At 34.5% G+C, this 24,789-nt stretch overlaps 1 protein-coding gene across 4 annotated transcripts in view; it reads left to right on the plus strand.

The window, feature by feature from the left end:
- The window catches only part of arhgap42a (Rho GTPase activating protein 42a), a 58,073-nt gene that overhangs the window by 25,107 nt on the left and 8,177 nt on the right, over positions 1-24,789 (plus strand). For 2 of the 4 annotated variants that reach the window (XM_021468885.3, XM_068215917.2), the window contains exons 5-20: positions 6,248-6,349; positions 6,429-6,539; positions 8,829-8,933; positions 9,125-9,254; positions 10,597-10,697; positions 10,781-10,890; positions 11,024-11,083; positions 14,026-14,104; positions 14,737-14,776; positions 14,873-14,935; positions 16,537-16,611; positions 18,979-19,063; positions 19,153-19,211; positions 19,307-19,412; positions 20,010-20,169; positions 22,162-22,324. In XM_021468885.3, coding sequence (XP_021324560.1) covers positions 6,248-6,349; positions 6,429-6,539; positions 8,829-8,933; positions 9,125-9,254; positions 10,597-10,697; positions 10,781-10,890; positions 11,024-11,083; positions 14,026-14,104; positions 14,737-14,776; positions 14,873-14,935; positions 16,537-16,611; positions 18,979-19,063; positions 19,153-19,211; positions 19,307-19,412; positions 20,010-20,169; positions 22,162-22,324 — 1,549 coding nt within the window. 4 annotated transcript variants of the gene reach the window in all.

A 24,789-nucleotide genomic window follows, 5' to 3' on the forward strand; every position in this document is an offset into this window, starting at 1 on the left:
ATAAATGTTTGTAATGTTTCATAGTTTGTTTTTGATAAAAGGATCTCTCCAAGGCTGAATTTTTTTGAATAAATGGACACTATGGCCCCATTTACACTAATGCATTTTCGTTTTAAAACGCATAAGTCTTGCTACGGTTACGCCCTCCGTCCACACTACGCCGGAGTTTTCGAGCGACGAAAACGGAGCATTTTGGAAACGCTGAAGAGCTCGTTTTCATTCTAAAATGCTGCTGCTCCATCTCAGTGTGGATGGGGAAAACTGAGACATCTGAAAATGAAGACGGGACTGCAGACATTCACCTCTCTGATTGGGACTTTTCCTCAATATTAAGTAGCCTACACACACAGTTCAGTCCTGCATCCTCTCTTTGTAAGTTCAGACTTTGCAAGTTTGATATGGACTCCCGAGGACATGTCGGTAAATCTCCAAAGGTAACAGTGTACTTTATAACCTCATTCACATCATCCTGGATACGTACGTTGTTTCACTATCTTAACAATCAAATTAAAACATGATATAAGGAACTGCTATTTTCATTTTGATGTTAGCAATTTAACAGACAGCAGAAATGTTGAGGCGTCGTGTTGCATATATGAGCGTCACCTTTCATTTTCATTAAAAATACAAAGCATGCCCTCTCTTTTGCTGAATATCAGTTTTAATAATCAATAATGGTCATTTTAACACTATAACGTACAATAAGTTTATACATTATAGGAAATAAAGCCAAACAATCGATCAATATACAGAATGTACAAGGTTACATTAATTAACTTATCTTCGCGCTCAGCCAAAACACAATACCTTAGAACAAGTAATAGATGCGAAAGACCAAAGTCGGGAATATGTCGTTAGATATAGACAACAAGAAGAATTAAATATCATGTTTAACAAATATAATGAGCTTGTATCCAGCGGTAGATCCTTAATGAGTAGTTTGTCGAACACAGCTCTCATCTGGCTAGATATGCTGCAGCGCATGCCAGAGTGTGTGTGTGTGGTCACGTGATGTGCGTTTCCAGCAGTGTAATGTGGACGGAGAGTTGTTCAAAAACTCTAGTGTGGACACGGACCGTTTTCATTCTAAAACACCATTTTAAAACTAAAACCCACTAGTGTAAACGGGGCCTATGTAATAGGTAGGGATGTCCAGATCCATTTACTTGATCAGAAATCGGGCCCGATCAAGCGGTTTCAGACTCGATTGGAATCGGACGTAACCACCCAATCAGACCTCAAATAAATATATATACCGTATGTACTCTGGTTAAATTAATTAAATTTTACACATCTATCATTATGCGGTAGCACAGAGTTAGACCTCTTTCTTGACATCACTTTGTTGCAGAGATGCTGTTGGTTAAATGCTGGCAAAGTATAACAAAGAAGCAGGTTGAAGCAGAGAGCGCGAGTATGTCTCTGGTCTGGAGGTCTTATAAAGTTGATGACGACAACATTGCCATAGCAAACTGTGAGATATGTAAACTTGGGATTACCTGGCAGGTAATTTAAGTTGAGGTGCTATTTGTAATGATATTAGATTTTTATATGTACTGTTGCTCTAAAGGTTGCTTTAAAGAGTTAATGTTATTCATTACTTGATTGTTTAAGTTACCTCACAAAAGAGCTCTGTTTGTTAACAGAGTTGTTAAAGGTTAAAATAAGGTGAATTAAATAAAAAATAATGAACATCCTGATCTGTTCTTCATTTTTATTTTTTTATGTATTGTAGAAGTATCGGATCAGGTTTAATATTTTTGTTTAATTGGTGGTATTTTTTCAAGATTCTTTAATGAATGATATAGTTCAAAAGAATACAAATTATAACTGTTTGTAAAGGCCTTTGTCACATTTAATTAATTTTAGGTTTTGAATAAATATTTAAAATTTAATATGAAATGCTGAATGGTTATATATATTATTTATTTACTTATTACATATTTTCTGTTTAAAGGGGTGGTCCAGAGTGTATTTTTAAGGCTTGGCTGTATTTATAAGATGCAAAGCAATTTGTACTCATGCTTCACTTGTAAAAAATCATGTGTAGATAAGCATGTGTAAGCAATATAAAGCGTTCACATATCTTTTCCAAGTTTGTAATCTGACATGTAGAACTCAGGGAAAGCATAGAGAGACACTGCATGCACTGCTGAAAATTGTGGGTGTTTACAGCGTTTTGACTGATAAATATGAATTTGTAGCTAAATTGTTAATGGTGCCAAACAGCATTTCCTGTTGTTTACATACTTGTTTATATCCTCGCTACAACATACCGCTAATGCTAGAAACTGTGCACGTAATAGACCAATTTTAACAAATAAAAACTCTTACAGATTGTAGCTCAAAATCCACAGCTTCTGCTAATATGGTTGGAGGACTTTTAACTGAATCCAGCACGGAACTAAGAGAGATTCTGGAAGCTGTCCTTTCAAATGCTTGCTATATATATATTTTTTGAATTCTCTGGAAAATAATTTAAAAAATAATTGTAAGCACTTTTTTCTTTGTGTTGTGTCCTTAAAAGCCAAAATAGAGAAACAGAACAAGCTCTGTGGTAAAAGCAGCGTTTGGACGGCATTTTAGTTTTCTCTGCTATAACATTACATCTTCGCTGCACAGGGTGTATGCTCATGGGGAATGCTGTAACCGGAAGCCATTGTGATCTCACTAGCCGGGATGTATGTTTTGTAGTCTCCAAACTTCGTTCGCTGTAGGCTTTGCTAAGCTAATTCTGTAAAAGCCAAGGACAAGGTCTCTCTTTGCATTGAACTTTGAGCATCTTACACTCAGGGCTGCTGTTTATGTTCACACAGCTACATTACACATCAACTAAGTTTAAAATGTGATATCGTAGTGGACCACCCCTTTAATGTATTATTTATCATATAAATACGTAATCACTACAAATATTATCCCAATTCACTCCTTTTGGATACGAAACAGTAAATCACTGTAAACAATCTTAACCCAATGCAGCAGAAAAATCTAGTCTAATTTATTGAGATGCACCTATATATTATATAATTTTGTAAATTATTTTTGTATTTGCATATTTGGTGTACTTTATGAATGTATTTTTAGTCTCAGCATGACTGGAAAAGCACATTTTATGTCTCAAAGCAAGCAAAAGATTATTACATATACAGTACAGTGGTTACACGATTACAGAAATATGTACTCATGTTCATCTTTTAAAGTGTTTAATAAATGTGATTAAAAACAGTGCCATTAATACAGTATAATAAACATTTGTTTCACCATATTCATAAAGATTTATTTACAATTTAGATGCTGTCAGTACATCAATATTGTATATGTTCAGTGTCTTGGAAATCATAAGTAAATGTGCATTTACTAGAACCACACTCTTTAACATCACTGTTGCACAATATATCATTAATCTATATCTGCCGACTGCCGTTGTCGTTCAAAGATATTTTCCCCAGTAGGTGACTGTATATCCATCTTTTTAAGAGCCCTGAACAGAATAAGCACACATTCCTCGAGAGAATGATGTCATCTCCAGCCTGCAGATGTACACAGAAACTGGACTAAGCATGGCAGAATGAGATTCCTCCAGTTTGTTGTTTGGCGAGCTCAGTCTGCGGTTCAGACGTGGTGTCCATTAGAGGGTCATGGGAAAGGTTGAGCTGATGTCAAACAGGAAAAACAAACAGCTTCAAACTGGTTTCATTTGCAGTCTCCAGAAAGCCATTCTCAGTGCTGGAGGTCTGCAGCACAAAATAGTAAATGGCTGCCGTAAATGTGGCCACAGGAAGTGAGGGTTTGTCTACTGTAAACATCTTTTCTCAGCCTCATTTAGAGCCATAGGATGTTTCGCAGAATTGGAAAACGTTTAATGTTTGTTGTTTTGTCTTTATCTGTGGTTACATGGGTGCTCGGAGTCATAATCTTTATCACGCTCAGGGATGATGGTACTGCGGTGACTAATGAAGTGTGTAAATCTCACGTGGGTCTCACAATGCTCATGTCATGTTCTGTTGTGCTTTAAGTAGCTGATTAGTCTTTTGGTTCCTTTTTGCCTGATTTTGCTGGTTCATTTTAGATGGTCAGATTATGATGAATGTAGTGTTTTTTATGTTTTTAAGATTGAAAGATTGTAAACAACAATAAAGCTCCAAAGAAAATGTTTCAAATTTTTAGGTTAGGTAAAACTAAAACATCTGATAACATTATTTAAAAATTATATTACTTTTATTCTAGTAAAAAAATGTATTATAAAATATTGTTAATACTACTACTACTACTACTAATAATAATAATAATAATAATAATGACATTTGAAATTTTACATTTTCTCTGGATTATGATTTGTAGTTTTGTTTGAATAGGAAAACTGTTCTGTAAACTACTGATGAAATATCTTTAAATAAATTTAAAAAAATAGCCAGTTTCAGCATAAAAAAATACTTTATCAGAGATAATAAATTGGTCAAAAACATTTGTTGTTCAACCCCCAAAATACATGTCTACATGACATTTTTATTTGATATTTGGAAGAAAGGCTATCAGACCTTTATATAGTAATATAATAAATAAACAAATAAATATTATAAACAAATCTTAACATTGGCTTCAAATCCAGACCTCCTAAACAGTGTTGGGGAAAGTTACTTTTGAAAGTAATTCATTACATTATTGAGTTACTCCTCAAAAAAGTAACTAGTTGTGTTACTTTTTATAGTAAGTACTGCATTATGTTACTTTTGAGTTACTTTTTATTACCTGGCTAAGGCTGAACTTTTATCAACGCACTGTAAAATGTACACATACATTAAAAAAACACCTCAAAAATAATATTTTAGGATAACGTTATCGGAGAACTTCCTGACCCCCAGAGCTATACATGCTGTATAAACAGATTATTGAAGGTTGAAAGCAATATGTTTGCTACTTTTGTATAATTTGTCTTTAAGTAAAATCAGTTTCCATTGAGACAATCCACTTTTTCTTTTGTTCAATGCGTTCAAAATACTGAACATGTTCTCTCATTGACTGTGTGGTTTATTGTGACTTCTTTCATTTTAATTCAGAATTTATTTATTTTTAAAGCAAATTAATTAAACTAAAAAGTAACTTAAATTTATATTACTTATTTTTTAGTAATACATTACTATACTCGTTACTTAGAAAATTAATATTATTACATAACTTGCGTATTGCGGTACCCCAACGCTGCTAGTAAATATGAAGAAGCTGAAAACTTTCAGGTCTCTATTATTTTTATTTAGAAAAAAAATATATACATAACTGGTCATGTAAATTACAGTTAAAAAAATAATTTTTAGAGCTTTTAGCAAAAAACTTTACAGTCATGTGTGTTTAATAAAATAAAATGTTATTCTGTAAACTACGATTGACATCTCTTCAATTTTAAAAATTGTAATTTCAACCATTTTATTTGAACTTACACTTGGTGGAATTATCGTGATTTTCAAAAATTATTATTATTATTTTTACCAATTGTCATTTCCAAACAAACAAACAAAAAATCTTTACATGACAGTTATTTTTATTTAAATTTTGGAATAAAAAAAGATAATAAATTGGTCCAAAAAATATCATTCATCCCTCAAAATACAACTCTACATGACATTTTTATTGGACAATTGAAGGAAAAGCTATCAGACCTTTATAATATAATATAATAGATAAATAAATAAATTATATAATACAAATATTAAGACTTTACTCAAATTCAGACCTAGTCAACACAGAGAAGTTGAAAACTAGAAAGCTAAAAGCTAGTCGGCTCGGCAGCCGCTGAAGAACTTTATAGAATAAAACCAGTATTAACAATTTATTCAAACCCATACCTAATAAATCCAGACAGAAACTTTAAAATTGTTTAATATTTTTTTATATTAAAGATTATGCATGATACAGATATTACATAATACAATAAAATTAACCATGTGTGGCTTTTTAGCACTGCAAATACAGATTCTCTGGCAGTCGAAATATCACTTTAATTCTGCTGCCTTGAGTCAAATATGAGCCTGCCATCTACTGGTTATTACATTTCACTGTTTGTTTTTGTCCTATCAAATGAAAATAAACAAATTAAAGCTCTGCTGACGTTTCCATGAGACTCTCGCGTGGTGTTTGTTTACAAATCTAGCATTTTACATAACGTCTTATCTCTGCAGAAGCCATTTATCACAATAATTACAGTACAGGAAATTCCAACTCATGTCACCTTCTTTTTTCTTTTTATTTAAAGGAAGGGAAGAAGAAATTTGACAAGGAGACAGAGAAGTATTACACCGTTTTGGAGAAGCACTTAAGCCTGTCTTCAAGAAAGAAAGAATCACTTTTGCAAGAGGTAACATGAATGGTCATTTATTGCTACACAATATTAACAAACACTCAGAGTATAACACTGTTTTTGAATGATTTTGTAGGCAGACACACAGATCAGTAAGGAGAGACAGGTCTTCTATGACGCCTCTCTCGAATATGTTTTCAAAATCCAAGAAGTACAAGAGAGGAAAAAGTTTGAGTTTGTTGAGCCGGTAAGATGCGCTTATTTATGATGAAATCAGATATACAATGAAAGCTTGCTTATACTAAGAGAGAATTACTACTTCACTTTTTTTTTCCTTTTAATCTAATGGTACATCTTGTAACATCAGCGATGTTGTTTCTCTAGAGAACATATAACGATTTAAAAAAAAAAATGATGATAACAGCCACATCCTGCAGCTCCGTCTAGATGACATTGCTTTTATATTAGAGCTGCACGGTTCTGGATACAATGAGAATCACTATTTTCTTGTTTGGACTAGGAATCATGATTCTAACACAAACTGTAAATAGCTCGTTGAACAAAATAACACACAAAAATGTGAAAAAAATGTATCTGCTGAGCTCTATTTTACAAAAAAATTATAGTTGTATAAAATATATGACACATAAAATAAATCACTCATAAAGACTTCTTTCATTACTGAATGCATTTTTGAATAAACTCTTAAATCTGTGGTCCTCAACCACCAGGCCAATTGGTACCAGGCCGCAGAAGAAATCATCAATTATTTCCGTTTTATTTATTGTCTGAACAATCTTTTATTTTGAAAAATCTTTTATTTTGAAAAAGGACCATATGTTCTCGGTTACATCTCAGTCACTTGAGCGCCCACATTTAACCCACAAGCAGCAAAATAAGTAAGAAACAGACATTTTTGGAAAGTGTATTTGCTAAGGGGAAGGGCCCAAGAACTGCTAAGGAATAAATACACAACCCATTCGTGTCCCAAGACCCATTTTGTGTCTTTTGTAGTTTTTGTGCAAGTTCGTTATTTCCAATGGAGGTGCGAGACTTGCAAATAGAGTGGCATGATGCGCTAGCGTCTTCCAGACGCACACAGTTAAATGAATCCCGTGATCAGCTTCAGCTTGTATGGAATATACACATTTCGGTAAGACTAATTAGCACCCAAACAGTGCAGTGCTTTGTCAGTTTCTTAAAAAATAAACTTATATCAATGTTTTAGTGACAGCAATGTTTTGTTAGCTTGTCATCCTCAGCGTTGACTGGTCCGTAGTGATAAAAAGGTTGAGGACCACTGTCTTAAATGATTCAATGACATACATTTTTAATGGTTACTTGTCGCCATCTACTGGCGTAATGATGTAATTGGTGCAATCTTTTTTAAAATTAATTTCCAAAATTACAAAATTAAACTCGATTTCAAAAATATCAAAAATCTGTATTAAGTTCTGAATTTTTCAGCACTGTAAATTCATATTGAAGTTTTATAAATGACACAAAATTGTTAAATTCTTTTATAAGAGATCTTCTGGCTTTTAGATAAAAAAAAACATAAACAAATGACCAATGACAAAATTTAAATCCCACTTAAACTGAAGGCTGCTGCAGACTTTCATGTCACTATGATGACGTATTTCCAACAGAGACTGAATATTAAGTAGGGTTTTTTTTTTTTTTGCACTCTTCCTCTCATTTAAAAAAAAAAAATTGAAGCAAACTAACTTAACACCCCAGACCATCATCACAAAAGGACTTCCTTTCCAGAGCAGAAGTAGAGGATCAGATTTTGACAGAGGATTACCAATACAAACAGTTTTATAATTGGATTAACAGCACAAATTAATTGTTTGTCTTATGACTAAAAATGTGCACTAGTAAAATTAAAAGTATATATTTCATGCAGACTTTAAGGGCTGTTAGTTGCTTTCACTGTGTGATTTTAATCTTTACCACAAACGTCAGTGTTTATGTATATACCCAAACTACAAACATTTATACCAGTAGTCATTTAAGTTATAATGCAAAACGAATAATACTGGTTAAACGATTAAAGACATAAGCTGTTCTATAATCATGCATGCCGATTGCTCTCACTGGGTCAAATACATGTTTGTTTACCACGGTAACATGTTAATGTACCGCTGTATGTACCGCTTTGAAATAAATGGGAACACTTTAGTTTAAATACTAATTCTCACTATTAACAAGTATCTTATTACCTGGCAGTTATTAAGATATTGGCTGTTTTAAAGTACATATTTTGCAATCTCTTATTCTACGTTCCTAATTCTACCTATTACCTAAACCTACTACCTTAATAACTATTATTAAGCAACAAATTAGGAGTTTGAGGCAAATGTCATAATTAGTGGTTTATTAATAGCAAGAATTATACTTCAAAATAAAGCGTGACCAAATAAACATCCAAATTATTTATAATTAAGGTTAAATTGAGATCACAGTCTTTTAACGATTATTAAGGTGGCTCTATTTTCTACGACTCTTCAACCGGCCTGTGTGTTTCTCTCAGCTGCTGGCCTTTCTCCAGGGGCTGTTCACTTTCTACCATGAGGGTTACGAGCTGGCCCACGAGTTTGAGCCGTACAAGCAACAGCTCCAGTTCAACCTCCAGAATGTAAGAGCCGTCAGATGACGTGGGTCTGTATGAGCCGTGTTTGTATTCGGCTGTTGAGTGAACATGTAAAACTGGTGATGATAATGAGAATCAGTCATGTGGTATTTGTTGGAAGTGTTTATTGTTGCATGTGGAAGAAGCAAATGTCCCTGTTGAACCATGAGAATGTTGTTTTGATGTTCTATCCAAAGACGAGAAATAACTTTGAGAGCACAAGACAGGAAGTGGAGAATCTGATGAGAAGGATAAGATCAGCAGAGCAGGACTTTAAAGCTCCGGGACAGTGGACGATGGAGGGCTTTCTCTATGTACAGGAGAAACGTGAGTGACTTCCTGTGTCAGAGCATCTATAAATAGTCTGTGTGTTTATTATTTAGATATATAAGTTTATATTATATTTATAAATATTTTATTTGAATAAAAATAGAGGTAAATATTTGTGCAAATATTTTTTTGGAAATATTTAATGAAAAATACATTTATATTATGTTATATTATATTATATTATATTATATTATATTATATTATATTATTTATTGATTCATTTTCTTTTCGACTTAGTCCCTTTATTTATCCTGGGTCGCCACAGCGGAATAATCCGCCAACTTATCCAGCATATGTTTTACACAGCGGATGCCTTTCCAGCTGCAACACATCATTGGGAAACATCCATATACACTCAATCACACTCATTCACTGCAGACAATTTAGCTTACCCAATTCACCTATAGCGCATGTTTTTGGATTTGTGGGGGAAACTGGAGCACCCGAAGGAAACCCACGCAAACACAGGGAGAATATCCACACAGAAATGTCAATTGACCCAGCTGAAGCTCGAACCAGTGACCTTCTTGCTGTGAGGCGATCAATATTAAATGAGGATATGCTGTGAGGATTATATTATATTATATTATATTATATTATATTATATTATATTATATTATATTATATTATATTATATTATATTGAATTATATTATATTATATTGAATTATATTATATTATATTATATTATATTGAATTATATTATATTATATTGAATTATATTATATTATATTATATTATATTGAATTATATTATATTATATTATATTATAATATATTATATTATATTATATTATATTATATTATATTATATTATATTATATTGAATTATATTATATTATATTATATTGAATTATATTATATTATATTATATTATATTATATTATATTATATTATATTATATTATATTATATTATATTATATTATATTAGTCAAGTTAAATTCTATTCCCTATTAAATTAAGCACTTAGCATTAGTATTGGAAAAAGTTATTATTATAAGTATGAATAAATATGCTGATTTTGGTGCTTAAGAAACTTTTATTATTATACATTCTGAATTAACTTGTGCTGCTTAATATATTTGCATATGTGGGGAAAAAACAAAGAAATAGAACATTTTATGGATAATTATAGATAATTTCATTGTAACAAGACTTTACTTTTAATTTTAATCTGTTTAAAATCATGTTTTTGTCAGTATTAACTAATAAAAGTCTTTCTGACCCAAAACATTTTAAAGAATGTTTATATTGAGATTATTTGTTTGAAATAGATTTGCCATATATTAGTTCTAGTTCACTGTACATGTGCACTAATGAACATCTGTTTTCTGTTGAAGGACCTTTGGGTTGCACATGGACTCGTCATTACTGCACATATGAGAAAGGCACCAAGATGTTTACCATGAGCAACTCTGAGCTCAAGACTGGAGGCAAACAGGTATTTTCAATGTTCTGCATTTACATGTGAAGCAATTTTCTCATCATTAGCATACTGAGCTATAGCTTGTGTTCTGTTCGCAGAATGGACTGATCATGAGCCCCCCTGAGATGTTTAAGCTAAAGTCCTGCATTAGACGCAGGACTGACTCTATTGACAAGCGCTTCTGCTTTGACATCGAGGTGGTGGAAAGGTGTGTTGTTTTTTCACCTCATTGAAAGAAATGCTGGAGTTTGATTTGTGTCTTTTGCTCTTTTCAGCCTGTCATTTTCAACGCTCTTGTCTTCTTTCCTGTAATCTCCTCTTTTCTCTTCTCATAACTGTAGAGGTAACCCCTCTGAAGGGCCTCTGTTCAGTTATCTCCAATGTTTCTATAAAGCTCATCGGTATGTTACGCTTTTATCCAGAAGTGCTAACCTTTTCTGAGAGTATCACTTTTAATTCATAACGCCTTTTTGTGCCGTGTTTTAGTAACATTTTAATGCTTTGTAGCAGTTCCCTAAACAAACTAAACAAAAAGTTCTCGGTTTGTAATATTTAAATTACTAATAAATAAAAAAACTACTGATTTGTCATGCTTATTTACTGACTGAATGTTTCTACAGGTGGTTTGTCAAGCCCTCTAACCTGTTTGAAGCGCACTTCATAAATACACAGTGTTATTTACTTATTTATTTTAGATATGGAGTGATTGTAAGAAAGTGACTGGTGCAAGTGTCAGAGGGTGTTTTCTACAGGTGGTTTGTCAAGCCCACTCACCTGTGTGAGGCACACTCAGAACTAGGGTTGGGTTGATAGATGATGCCATTGTCCATCGCAGATGGCCGATAGACATCACAATGCTAAGCCCCATTGTGATCCTCTGCCCCACCCCTGTCACAGCAGCAACACTCTCGCGAAAAATAACCACTCAGGCCCCGTTTACACTAATACATCTTAGTTTTAAAATGGCATTTTAGAACAAAAGCCATCCACCTCGACACTGGCATTTCATCTAGCATTTGTGAACAGCCCTCCTTCCAGACTATACCACTGAAAACGCACATCATGTGACCACACATACACACACAAACACTCTGTCATGCGCTGCAGGGTACACGTGCGTCTGAGCTCCAGCAGTCGGCCTGTGCTTTGAGCACAAAACAGAGAGCATTGCGTGTCGGACAGTTTATCAAGGATAAACTGCTGGATCGTGCCTCACTATAGTTGTTAAACGTGATATTTAATTAATCATGTCTTTAATTAACGACTCCTCTGTCTTTTAAATCTATCAGGTACCGTGTCGCAGCGTCAGTACACTGCTTTAATCCTTCGCTTTCACGCTTGTACCTAGTAAATTTAGTAAAAATCTTAGACACTGTTGGTTGGTTGCTGTTGGTTGTGCACCTTTTTTACCAACCAAGTTTGTCGACACCATTATAACGACACAGATCACTCTGCCTATTTATGCCAGAGTCCTGCAGAAAAAGTGATTGACAGGTGGTAATTTGTGTGTAACTTATCTTTATTTATTTATGATTTGGTTATGGGTAAAACAAAGACAATGCGGGTCAGGTAGTTGAAACGGTAGGCTACAAATAATTAATTCATTATAAATTAATTATTCATAAATAATTAATTCACTGCTGCTTACGATGACAATGCCATTGTCCATCACGATGTTTTACATTAGACATTATACAATGCCAAATTGGTCGACATCACCCTATCCTCCTCAGAATTGTATAATGTTTTAAGGTTGTTGTGTGGTGTGCTGGGACATTCAGTAAAATATCTTAACATTTAATACAAAAGCCCTGAACCAGACACAATGCAACCTGTTTTACAGAATACAGAAGTCTTTAGCACATAACGCTCATTTATTTTTTTCTGCTGTGATGGAGATGATGAATAATGAATAAATAAGCGCTACATAGTTTGACTAGTTCTATTGCTTGCATGAATCTGTTTCCTGTCTGCTTCAATGCAGCATCTGGATTCAGTTTGCAGGCTTTGGAAGCATCTCATGTTTGTTTGAGTTGGATGTTTTTAAAAAGATGCTTTTATTAATTAGGGTGGGGTAATGTCGACCAATTTGGCATCATACGAGGTCTAATGTGAAACATCACGTTGGACAACGATATCGTCCAACACGATCGTCCAAGTATTCATAAATTAATTATTTACGAATACTTAATTCATTCATAACTAATTAATTATTTGTAGCCTACTGTTTCAACTACCTGACCTGCATGCTCTTTGTTATACCCATATCCCAATCATAAATAAATAAAGATAAGTTACACACAATTTACCACCTATTAATTACTTTTGCCGCGGGACTCTGGCATGAATTGGCAAAGTGATCTGTGTTGCTATAATGGTGTCGACAAACTTGGTTGGTAAAAAACGTGCACAACCAACAATTACTAAGTACAAGCGTGAAAGCAAAAGAGCAGTGTACTGATGCTGTGACACGTTAAAAAGACAGAAGAGTCGATGGATAGAGACAAGATTAATTAAATATCACGTTTAACAACTATAGTGAGACATGATCCAGCAGTACATCCTTGATAAACTGTCCGACGTGCACTGCTCTCTGAGATTTTGTGCTCAAAGCACCCGCTAACTGCCTAGAGCTCAGACGTGCACATATGCTATAACGCATGCCAGAAGGTGTGTGTGCGTGTGTGTGTGCGTGTGTGGGTGCGTGCGTGCGTGCGTGTGCGTGTGTGTGTGTGTGTGGTCACGTGATGTGCATTTTAAGCTGTTTAGTGTGGACTGAGATCTTTTCAGAAATGCTTGATGAAAAGCCAGTGTGGACGTGGATCGTTTTCGTTCTAATGATAGAAATCGGGATTTCTATTGGCCATTGGCGATGGACGATGGCATCGTCTATTGACCCAACCCTATTATTAATAAACATATAAATACACTTGCATCTTATTTTGACACTTTACAGCAGTAGTTAAAAATTAAAGGCATAGTTCAACCCAAATTTCTGTCCTCATTCATAATTAGTCATTTGGCAGAAATCAACTTTGTCCAAATTAACTTACAATTGAAAAGACATACAGCATTCAGAGACATTTTTATGTACTCATCCTCCAACCTGTTTGACTTTTTTTCTACTGATGAAAACAACAAAAATAAAGATATATTAATGAGTGTTTAAAAAAAAGCCATTTACTTTAATAGTATTTCTTGTTCTTGATGTCAGTGGCTGTTGCTTTCCAACATTCTTTGGAATATCCAAATTTTAGATCCACTTGAGCATGAAAATTTATAAGGGTAGTTTTATTTTTATTGTGCAAATTGTGCCTTTAATATTCACCAATCTGTCTTGCAGGCATGGCATCATCACCCTTCAGTCTCTTTCTGAATCCAACAGACGGTTGTGGATGGAGGCTATGGATGGAAAAGAGCCGGTAAGAACATTCTGACTCTGATCCTGCTTTAATAAACACATGGCAGTTCATAGTGCAAAACCTTCACTCTAAAGAAAGACTTCTTGAAATCCTGATAAGATATTGGTTAAATAAATACTGATTAGTTGAACTAATAGCATAGGCCAGGGTGTAACTGTTCCGCTGACTGATGACAGACAGGGAAACCCATTTGAATGGTCATCATTTTTCTTTTTATTCTTTAGACTTTGGTCTCACTAACTCCCCTTTCCCCTTTTAGACGTGTAATTGTTAGTATAGAGGCTCTTTGAACTCCAGGCAGTGGAGATCATACACATGGACAGGAAAAAGATGACAGCTGAGAATTTGCACGTCTCTAATGACTCTTTGTTTTGACTCTCGTGCTGTCAGCTGAAGTTGATTGGCTTCAACTCGTTTGACCTTCATCCCACTGTTACTATTTAGCCGACTTCGTCAATTCTTATATACAAAGGATTATCGGTGCGTGTATGTTTATAGCCTGAAACTATAAATCGTGTTTTGTGTACTCGGGGCATTAATTTATTTCCGTCAGATGTGGATTATGCAATGTGTATATGCTTTAAAAGGCATACATCTTTGGTGTGCTATAAACACTTGCTGGTTTCTTCTAGATTTACACCCTTCCAGCACTTCTGAGCAAGAAAGAGGAAAGTGAGTTCAGGCCTCTCATTTGTCTAATTGTCTTTTAGGTGTACATACTGTACTGTAGGCTCATGTTTAAAATATTGAAACGCTCTGTGTCCACAGCATTCCTGAACGAAGCAGGTTTTAACTTTGTGAGGAAGTGTATTGAGTCTGTGGAAGCCAGAGGTGAGTCTCTGTATACTTTTTCATTTCATTTTACTCACTTGTTAATCTCACTGTTCGTTCACTTTGTGTCTGAGATTTTGCAGTTTAGGACTGTTTATTGTTAATGATTGTAACACATTTTCTTCACAAAATATTTAGAAACTTTCCATTTTAATAAAGGTATCAATACTTGCAATCTTGGCCTTGATCGTAGTCGATTGAAGAGAAAGTAAGCAGCCAGCCATTAATAGCTATTTACTAATATTCAGTTGTTTGGGTCAAGATTTTTTAAAATGTATTTATTATTATTATTATTATTATTATTGTTATTATTATTTATTTTTAATTGATACCATTATTCATCATCGGGACAGCGTAAATGCTAAAACAAATGATCTTGGTTTTTCAAAAAATATTAAACAACACAATCGGTTGCTCTGATCGATCGGCTGGAGATCGGTATCGGCCAATAATCACATTTCATGACTCAATCGGCATTCTGCCGATCTCATTCTGTTTGAATGGGATAACATAAAATTCTTCAAAACTACTAGCCAAGCTTACGATTAAATTCCATCTCACGAATAACCAATAAAATTAAACAGCAACTGTCTCTTTTAGTTTCATTTCTAAATGTTTTTTTACACAAAATCTGCAGAAAGTCTGGTCAGAGCCCCTCCCCCGGAGAATTGTCATTCTATAACGATCTCTGATTGGCTCCTGTACTAGAAGGCGGGCTTTATTCGCCATATAGCAAGTAACTGCTGATTGGCTCTTGTACTAGAAGGTGGGGCTTCATTCACTATATTGACAGTTACACTTTTCCCCATTCAAACGTATAAGATTGAGTCGGCACAATAGCCTAGTGGTTAGCGCGTCGGCATATGGTGCAGTAGAACGTCAGGGCGTCCTGAGATCGAATCCCGGCTCGAGGACCCTACACCTTCTCTCTATCCAACTTCCCTTCCTGTCTAAATACTGTCCTATCTAATAAAGGCAAAAAAGGCCAAAAATAAATCTTTTTAAAAAAAAAAAAGTATATGATTGACTTGTCTTGTGTATTCTATAGTCTTTGGTAAGATGCACATGCTGCTCATCAGTAGTGTTACAACACCTGCAGAGATAAATGATGTGTGGAGACATGAGTGATCACTGTGCTCATGCCACAGCAGCTAAAATATACAGTTTATGTAGTCTATTGGCATGACTCGATGATCTCTTTGTTGCAAGTGCAACCATTCCAGTGTTTTGAGCTGCTGTGACACAAGCAGAGGGATCACCACTATCTAGTGTCTCACCCGACCTTTTGGCCTCTTCCAGAAGCTCTGCTAGTTATAATTTTTAATCAATTCTTAAATTAATGCAGCCTAAGCGAAGCAAAAAAGACAACGTAAAAAAATACTTTTTTCAAAAACCAATTTTAAGTTCATATAAGTTGTGTTATATGTATTAAATTAAATGTTGTGTAGTTTCACTGCTTTAACTATAAGGATAAATTCATTGCTGGAATTTGTTAAAAGATTTACTTATTGAACAATTTTTTTTGTTTACTGACAATATTGAAATTTTTATCACATTTAATTTTTTATAATATAAAAATATATTTTCTTTTTCATGTCTAGGTATCAACACATTGGGGCTGTACAGGATAGGTGGAGTAAACTCTAAAGTCCAGCGGCTGATGACCTCAGTCTTTGGTAAAGTATCCTTCTTTTTTATGTAAAAGACATTTTTACATTGTTAGTAAACTTTAAGGGTGTTTTCCCACTTGAAGTTTGGTTCTCTTGGTTCTTTTGAATTTAAATAAATTTAATTTAAATAAAATCTAAATGTACAATGTTTATTTTGCTAGTGCATATTCTTATTCTTTAGGTGAACAATTATTTCATGCAGGGTAATCTACTGAAAAGATTTGTTTTAGTAAACTTTAATGGAATTGTTCCTTTAGTAAATGGATTGGCACCTCAGTCAGACTGAAAAGCATTTATGTAAACCTTTTTCAATCCAATTAAGTACCAAATAATTTTTTTTAAGAGGAATTTCTGTGTTGTACACAAATGAAGATGTGCTGCAAATATATGAATTTCTGATGCCTGTATGGGCAACATTATACATCAGCAACATTTTGCGTGACTACGAAAAGAAAAAACAGCATCCTGTTCTTATTGTGGTCTCATCTTGTGCCATCATATCCTGCTTTTGGTTAAGGTATTGTTCATGTTTCAGTTGTACCAGAAAACAGCTAGTTTAAAAACATATTTTCAGTAATCTCCAGTGTACACTAAGGTTAAGATGGCACATTAGTCGCATTAGCTTCAACCAAACAAAATTGCCAAGTGTGAACACATCCAAAAAATAGACGTCTACTAAAAGCACACATTATTAGCATTACAGGGTCCCCGCAGGGTCTTAAAAAGTATTAAAAAGTCTTAAATTAAAAAATAGAAATTTATGGCTTTAAAAAGTCTTAAATTTGCTGTTCTAGGTCTTAAATATTTTTGCACAGGTCTTATTTTTGCGATGTCCATGTAACGCTACATCTAACGCTCATTTAAATTCTTTTTGTTGTTGTTGCTAGGTTTTTGGGGTGTTGTAGTTCTTTATTTCTCTAGTCCAATTGTAATTTGCGGTATTACAACTACAAAAAAGTCAACTTGCAATAGCCAGTCAGTTTTCTGATATTAAACTCGCGCGGCGAATGTGACATCATTTCGGCTAGCAGAGTATGCCGTTATTTCACTGACAAATGTCGCAAGCGCAGTTTTATAAGTCGGGAGCGCTTTAATACGAGAGAGCGAATCTCTGCTCACGCACCGGTTTCCTTTGTTCATGGACAAAACTGCTTTCAAGCTCTCAAAACACTGGCTGCTCACATGCGAATGATCTGCTCTCGCTCCGTCGGACTCCTTTCGTGCTTTTCCAGAGATGCTTTTGCATACTGTAGTATTAAGAATAGTGAACTGATAAAATGAAATACAGTGTAGTTTTACTACAGTAAAGTGTGTTGAATTGTAGAAAAATATACCCTATATTGTAAAAAAAAAATAAAGCACTGGGTAGTTTGTTTTTAATACACCTGTTGTGTTACCATAGCAACTATAGTCTTACCACAACAGAGTAATTGAAGTACTTTACTGTACTTCACAAAACACTGTACAGCAGACACTAGTTCACTTTATTTTAGTGACAAAATGGGATTGATAGTGGGATTTATTTGAAGAGTGAATAGTACAGTAAGCTATAATACCTAATCAAGTTTTTACCTATTTTCTATCACAGTTACATTTCTGCTTGCCAGAATGACCAATAATTATTGGCTAGAAATTGCAACAGCCATGGGAAAGGAGGAAAAACTTTTGAAAAACCTGAGGGATAAGTTTGTTAAAACAAAAAAGAGGCCCCCAAAACATCTTCAATGATAATGATTATCTTTTTATTCTTCTGATTTTACTTTCTGTTTTTTTGGACCGCCCCCTGTCATTTAGAAAAAAAAATCTCAATGGTGAACGTGTCCAGTATAAAAGCCTTAATCCGTTTCGTGAGTTGTGCGATGCAGTGCCAGGTGAAAGTATAAATCTGCATTAAGATGTTTGTTTTTTCTGTAGTTCAATGGTGCATTTAACCTGACTTTAGTACTGTTCAATTTAAATAACTTTATTTTACCCCTAATTTTGTGCTTTTACATTTTCTCTCGCGTGTTTTTGATATTGCGATATAGGTCTTAAATTTAATGCTTAATGGTCTTAAAAAGGTCTTAAAAGGTCTTAAATTTGACATCTGCAGAGAACCTGCATTAACCTTGAAGGGCTAGCTCATCCAAAAATAAACTTTGTCAAATAATTATATTTTCCAAAATGTTGATGATCGCCATTAAATTCCATAGTAGAAATAACTGCTGTGGAAGACAATGGTTTCCATCAACTGTTTCGTAATTCTTTCAGCAGAAGAGAAAAGCTCATACAGGGGATGAGTAATCAATTATGTTATTTTTGGGTAAAACCATGCTTTTTACAGACTTTTTAAAGTTAAATTCCATTTAAAATAAGTTCACTTGACCCTTCTAGCGGCCAAAGCTCCTGCAGACTTGGACCTTGATCCAGATACCTGGGATAACAAGACCATCACCAGTGGCTTGAAGAACTACCTCAGGTTTTCAGCTAATCCTCAAACTCTTTACCTTTTAATAACAACACATTATCATTAGAAGAATGTACTGTAACTTATTCTGCTTCCTCCAGATGTCTGGCAGAACCTCTTATGACCTACAGACTCCATAAAGACTTCATCATGGCAGTCAGTGAGTTCTAGCATTGTCGCCGCTCAGTTTACTCTTCATCACATCCATCTGCGTCTTCTCTATTTAACATTTAAATGCTCTTTTTGTATTTCTAGAATCTGATGATCAGAATTACAGGGTCTGTGCTGTTCATGCGCTCGTTTACAAACTTCCTGACAAGAATAAAGAGATGCTGAATCTTCTGATCAAACATCTACACGTGTATGTAGCTTTACTTCTTGAACATTGATCTAGAAATCTGTTTACACCTGGAATCAACGTGCGTTTTTGTTTGCCAACCTGATTTTACTAAGTAGGACATGTAGCTGGATTAACATCTGTTGATCCTGGACCAACATCCCATTCAGCCAATCAGAATTAAGGGATATGTTTACATTTTAAGGCTTGTGGTTAGGTTTATGCATTTCTACATGATCGTTGGGTTTAGGTATAGGAAATAGATATGGATTAAATTCTTTTAACAAAAATGATTTAAATGTTAATCCAGGATCACATCGTACTTGGCAAAATCATGAAGTACCATTTTTGGTAATCCTCATATCTGATTTTAATATTAAAATCATTCAAATCAAATATCTGATTTTGATGCCTGTTCTGTTTTACATCTGATTTTCAATAATTGGTTTACTTTTAAAAAACACTCTTTGGCATAGAATAAAATGCTATCGGAATAAAAGTGAACAGTGAATTTTTGTTGTTTTAACATGGTATAACAGGTGTAAATAGTGAGTGCTCTTTAAATTCCACAAGAGTGTGCAAACTATGGTTTTCAAGGCTCTGTTTTGCTGTTTTTGACAGGGTTTCTACACATAGTCAGAAGAATCTGATGACCGTGTCTAACCTGGGTGTGATTTTTGGACCAACGCTCATGCGCTCTCAGGAGGAGACGGTCGCTGCCATGATGAACATCAAGTTCCAGAATATTGTGGTGGAGATCCTCATTGAAAACTACGACAAGGTGATTGTTTAAATACATATCATATAATAGAGTGCAAGGTGGAGCAATTTATTAAATATAGGGTTAGTATTGTTTACCTACTGTAGCTGCAAGGTTTACCATTTACAGGGCTTTTAAATGGTACCGATGTTGGTATTCTGACCCAGAACTCAGTTATGTTACAGGCAAAAGCCACTTATCATCATTATTCTAATAAAAAGATTTATATTCAAAAGAATATATATTGCATTGCATAATAGTTTCCACAAAAGTATTAAGTAGCAGTTTTCTACATTTATGATAGCAACAAATATCAAATTAGATTAATTTCTGAATGATCATGTGACAGAAGACTAGAGTAAAGATGCTGACAATCTTGTGTTAAATGACAGTTATAAATTTCACATTACAATTATATGGTAACAGAAGACTTTACTCTATTAATAAAGTAAATGTTAATTTAAGTGATTTAAGTGTAATATTTTATGCTATTCTGTCTTAAGGTTATTGCACACTGAATCTAAAATTTTTGCATGTTAAAAAATAAATTAGTATTCACGTTGTGTGAATCGTATTGACACACTGCCTTTGAAACTTTCATCTGTCATAAAAAAATCCAAAAAATCGTTTTGAGATCGTTTATATTTCTCTGAAAAATGTTTCAGCAAGGCCAGCAAACAAGTGTCTGCTATATTAACTCTGTCAGATAAATAATGATCTAATAATGAAATAAGGATCATCTATGATGACTGATAAAAAACTGTTCAGTTTATTCTATTGATTGGCGATCGAAACCTATTATCCCATCTCGATCGCCATATTTGTGAAATAGTACACACTATTGTTTATTGTGTACACTATTTATTAACAATATATAAAAAATATCTGAGAAAATGTCTGAGAAGATGTTAATAACATTATAATCTGTTATATCCATTTATCAGGTGTATCCATTTATTTTAGGCCTTAAAAAGTCTTAAGTCCACTAAAATATTGTGTTTTAGGTCCTAAATAATTTTAAATGGGTCTTAATTTTCCTATGTCCGTGTGAAGCTATACCAAATTGGGCCAACACCCATCCAATCAATAGTAATAAATTTCAATAAAGCTTTTAAGAAATGTTTATTTATTAACTCTATTCACTTGTTCATATGATTATTGTTTCTTCTGTACAAACACAGTAGTTTTTTTTAAGGTTTAACATTGCCATTTTAAAAAATCTTAAGCGTTTAGCCTTGTGTAAGTCTGAAATTTCCTCCTTTATGGTCTTAAAAAGTCCTACATTTGACTTGATAAAACCTGTGGAAACCCTGATATAGGGTTCGTCTAGATTGTTTGTGTTGGATTGTGTGTGCCTTTAATGTGTGTGGGTTAGCTGGATATTATACTTTCGGTCTGTTACTTCGACACGTCAATGTGGCTGCCATCTATTATAATGTCTATAGGTACTGCCAGCCTCTGTTCAGAATTTGTTTACGTCTGTGAATGTGTGAAGTATCACAAGCAATGTATCAAATCTCCACTGATTTCCTGAAATAAACTTTGCATTTTGGGATAATCGTAGCGCAGCTCTTTGAAAAGGAGAACTCTCCTTCCTCTCTACAGGCTAGTATTAAATGAACATAATATGTAACCCATTCCACTTTCGTTTTCTACTTTGGAGAATAAAGAGGAGAACAAAGCATCCCAGCTTGAACTGATTCAGAAATGTTATGCATTTTTTTGTAATGGATTTATTAAAACGCATCAGATTTGTGTACCTGATGAATGTTTCGCATATGAATACGAAAATTACACATACGAAAATATCGGACTTCAGTGTGCAGAGATCTTTAGTGCAGAGAAATAAATAAATCCGCACCATGTTTAAACATTTTAATGTTCGTAAATATCCTGCAACAACCAGATAATCAAAAGATTTTTTGTTTATTTGTCACCTATTATTATTGTTCATTCATTGCATATGTCCTTTGATTCGATCAGAACGCTCATATTATCTTTTTTCTTTCTTAGATATTTCATCAGGCTCCAGATCCTAACGTCCCCCTGCCACATCCTCAGTCTCACTCTCAGTCTCGTGGCGGTGCCAGACGCAGCAAAGCCATCTGTCTGTCGTCCGGCTCCCGCAAATCCAGAGGCCTGTACCCTCCTGCCCTGTGCCTGGCTGATGCTGACAGTGAGTGTCTCTTAAACCACACACACACATGCATCTGAAGTCATACATCAGAGTTTCTGTATCCAAGCACTCCTATCAGAAACCAAAGTTGAACAACAATAATGTGAAAATATGCTCACAGTGTGCTTTATTACTAATCTCAGGAAGTCAGTGATTCGTCTTTTATAAATCATTAAAATATTGATGTCTGGGATGTGACGAGACTGTAGTGAACTCTGATTTTATCAAAAAAGGCATCAGTGAGCAAATCAAGGCAAAAACTAGTGTAACTCCACTGTGTTATAAATGAGATTGTTTTTTTTGTTTTTTTACTGTATTAAGTTCATTATAAAATGTACAAAAAAAAAAAAAAAAAAATATATATATATATATATATATATATATATATATATATATATATATATATATATATAAACAGTTCTGTCTGATTCTCGAATCTGATTGGCTGTTAGCCGTGATATATATGTAAGTAATATCAGCACCCGTACAGCCTCTTAACCCTTTGTGTATTATTCCGCCCACATACAGGCAGCTGTTTAACTGTCAGCTTATGATTTGAATCCAACGCAAAAGAAAGTAGTTCCTCATACAAAAGGGTTTTTGAGACTCTCCATGTTTGATTTTGTTTTTATATACACAATTATGCCATCAAACTGTTGTATAAACGCAATATCACACTCGTAGCAGTGCGATATGGCTGTATATACCTCGTGCCAATGCATGCCTCTCACCAGTACCGATATACAGCAATATCGCACTGCTCCTCGTGTGATATTGCTCATGTATTAGTTGATATAAAGCAATGTATTCTAGTTATTTTTACATTTTATAAACTTAAACTAATTTAGAAAATATTCATTTATTCATTTATTTTCTTTTGTGCTTAGTCCCTTTATTAATCAGCGGTATCAGCATGTGTTTTATGCAGCGAATTCCCTTTCAGCTGCAATACATCAATGAGAAACATCAATGCAAACTGATTCACACACATAAGCCCTTTTCACACATAAAGACCTTTCTGGAAAATTACCGGCAATTTTCCGGAAAGGTTGTATGTGTGAACAGGTCCTTTTTGAAAATACCGGTAAATTCGTTCTGGCTATTTTCCGGAAAGAGAAGTTGTAACATTACCGGCAATTTGCCGGAATGCTGCGCTGTGTGAATGCAGAAGGAAGATTTCCGGAATAAGCCCGTGCACGTCTAGAACGTGCTGACGTAAGACTTCTGCTTTAGCCAATCACAACAGTCAGACGCATTTACGTCCGCGCGGTTTGTGAGAATAAAAGCCTTTGAATATTTTTCCAGACACATTTAGCTGCTAGAAGTTAGTCAGATCACGTTTATATGTTCTTCTTAATGCCAACTGTGCAAATAATCATCGATAAGATGCTTATGATAAGCTGTTGTTTGTTTACCTTCAAGCTTTGCGTGTGCCCATGAAACAGCCTGTGAGCGCCAGCACACGCACATATTATGAACATCTCGACATGCGAATATGATCCTGTGAAAGTTGTTCACAATATTGATCATCCACAGAGTTTGTAATTTAGTCAAATGTTTACAAATACAAGCGCAGCCGTTTAAAGCTCATTTGTGGTGAATGATGTCAGAATTTACCGGTATTTTGGAATGGATGTGTGAATGCTCTTTTCCGGAAAAATTCCGTAACATCCTCGCCTGTGTGAACAGCGCTTTTTTGTATATACCGGTAAAGTCGTTCCGTAAATTTTCCGGATATTTACCGGTATCACTGTGTGAAAGGGGCTATACACTACGGACAATTTTCTTCCAAATTCACTTGTACCGCATGTCTTTGGACTTGTGGGGGAAACCTGAGTACCCGGAGGAAACCCATGCAAACATGGGGAGAACATGCAAACTACACACAGAAAAGCCAACTGACCCAGCCGAGGCTCGAACTAGAGACCTTCTTTCTGTGAGACGATCGTGCTACCCACTGCGCCACCGTGATGCCCTAAATCTGGAAATTACCTATGGCAATTATATATCTAGCCTCAATCAAGTTTGGTTTTTGGCTTTTTATAACGAAAGGTTTGGGCACTCCTGGTCTAGAGCATCTGCTGTTAAAAACTACTCTCAAAATCAGTTCAAGAGAAAATAGTGGTGTTTTGAAAATCGCTGGATTTATTTCCTGGACTATTTTTGAAACAGCTCTACACATTTTCACATTTCTGCATCTACATCTTTACACATTTCTGTTTTTCAAATGTACATCACAGATATTAAATAAAATATGCAAGTCTCTTAGTCATTACCCAGTACTTGTACTTTGTTGTTTACAACCCCCTGTTGTTAAAAATTGTCCTGGTAAAACCAGTAAAAAAAAACAGGAAAGTTATGCCTATAAGTGCCAACAGGTCAGATTTATTAATTAGATTTCTTAATTTTCCAACTCATTTTTCCTGCCACTGATGTTTTAGCATTCACTGTTGCTTGACAACATT

Source organism: Danio rerio, chromosome 21 (assembly GCF_049306965.1).
Source record: "Danio rerio strain Tuebingen ecotype United States chromosome 21, GRCz12tu, whole genome shotgun sequence".
Lineage (NCBI taxonomy): Eukaryota > Metazoa > Chordata > Actinopteri > Cypriniformes > Danionidae > Danio > Danio rerio.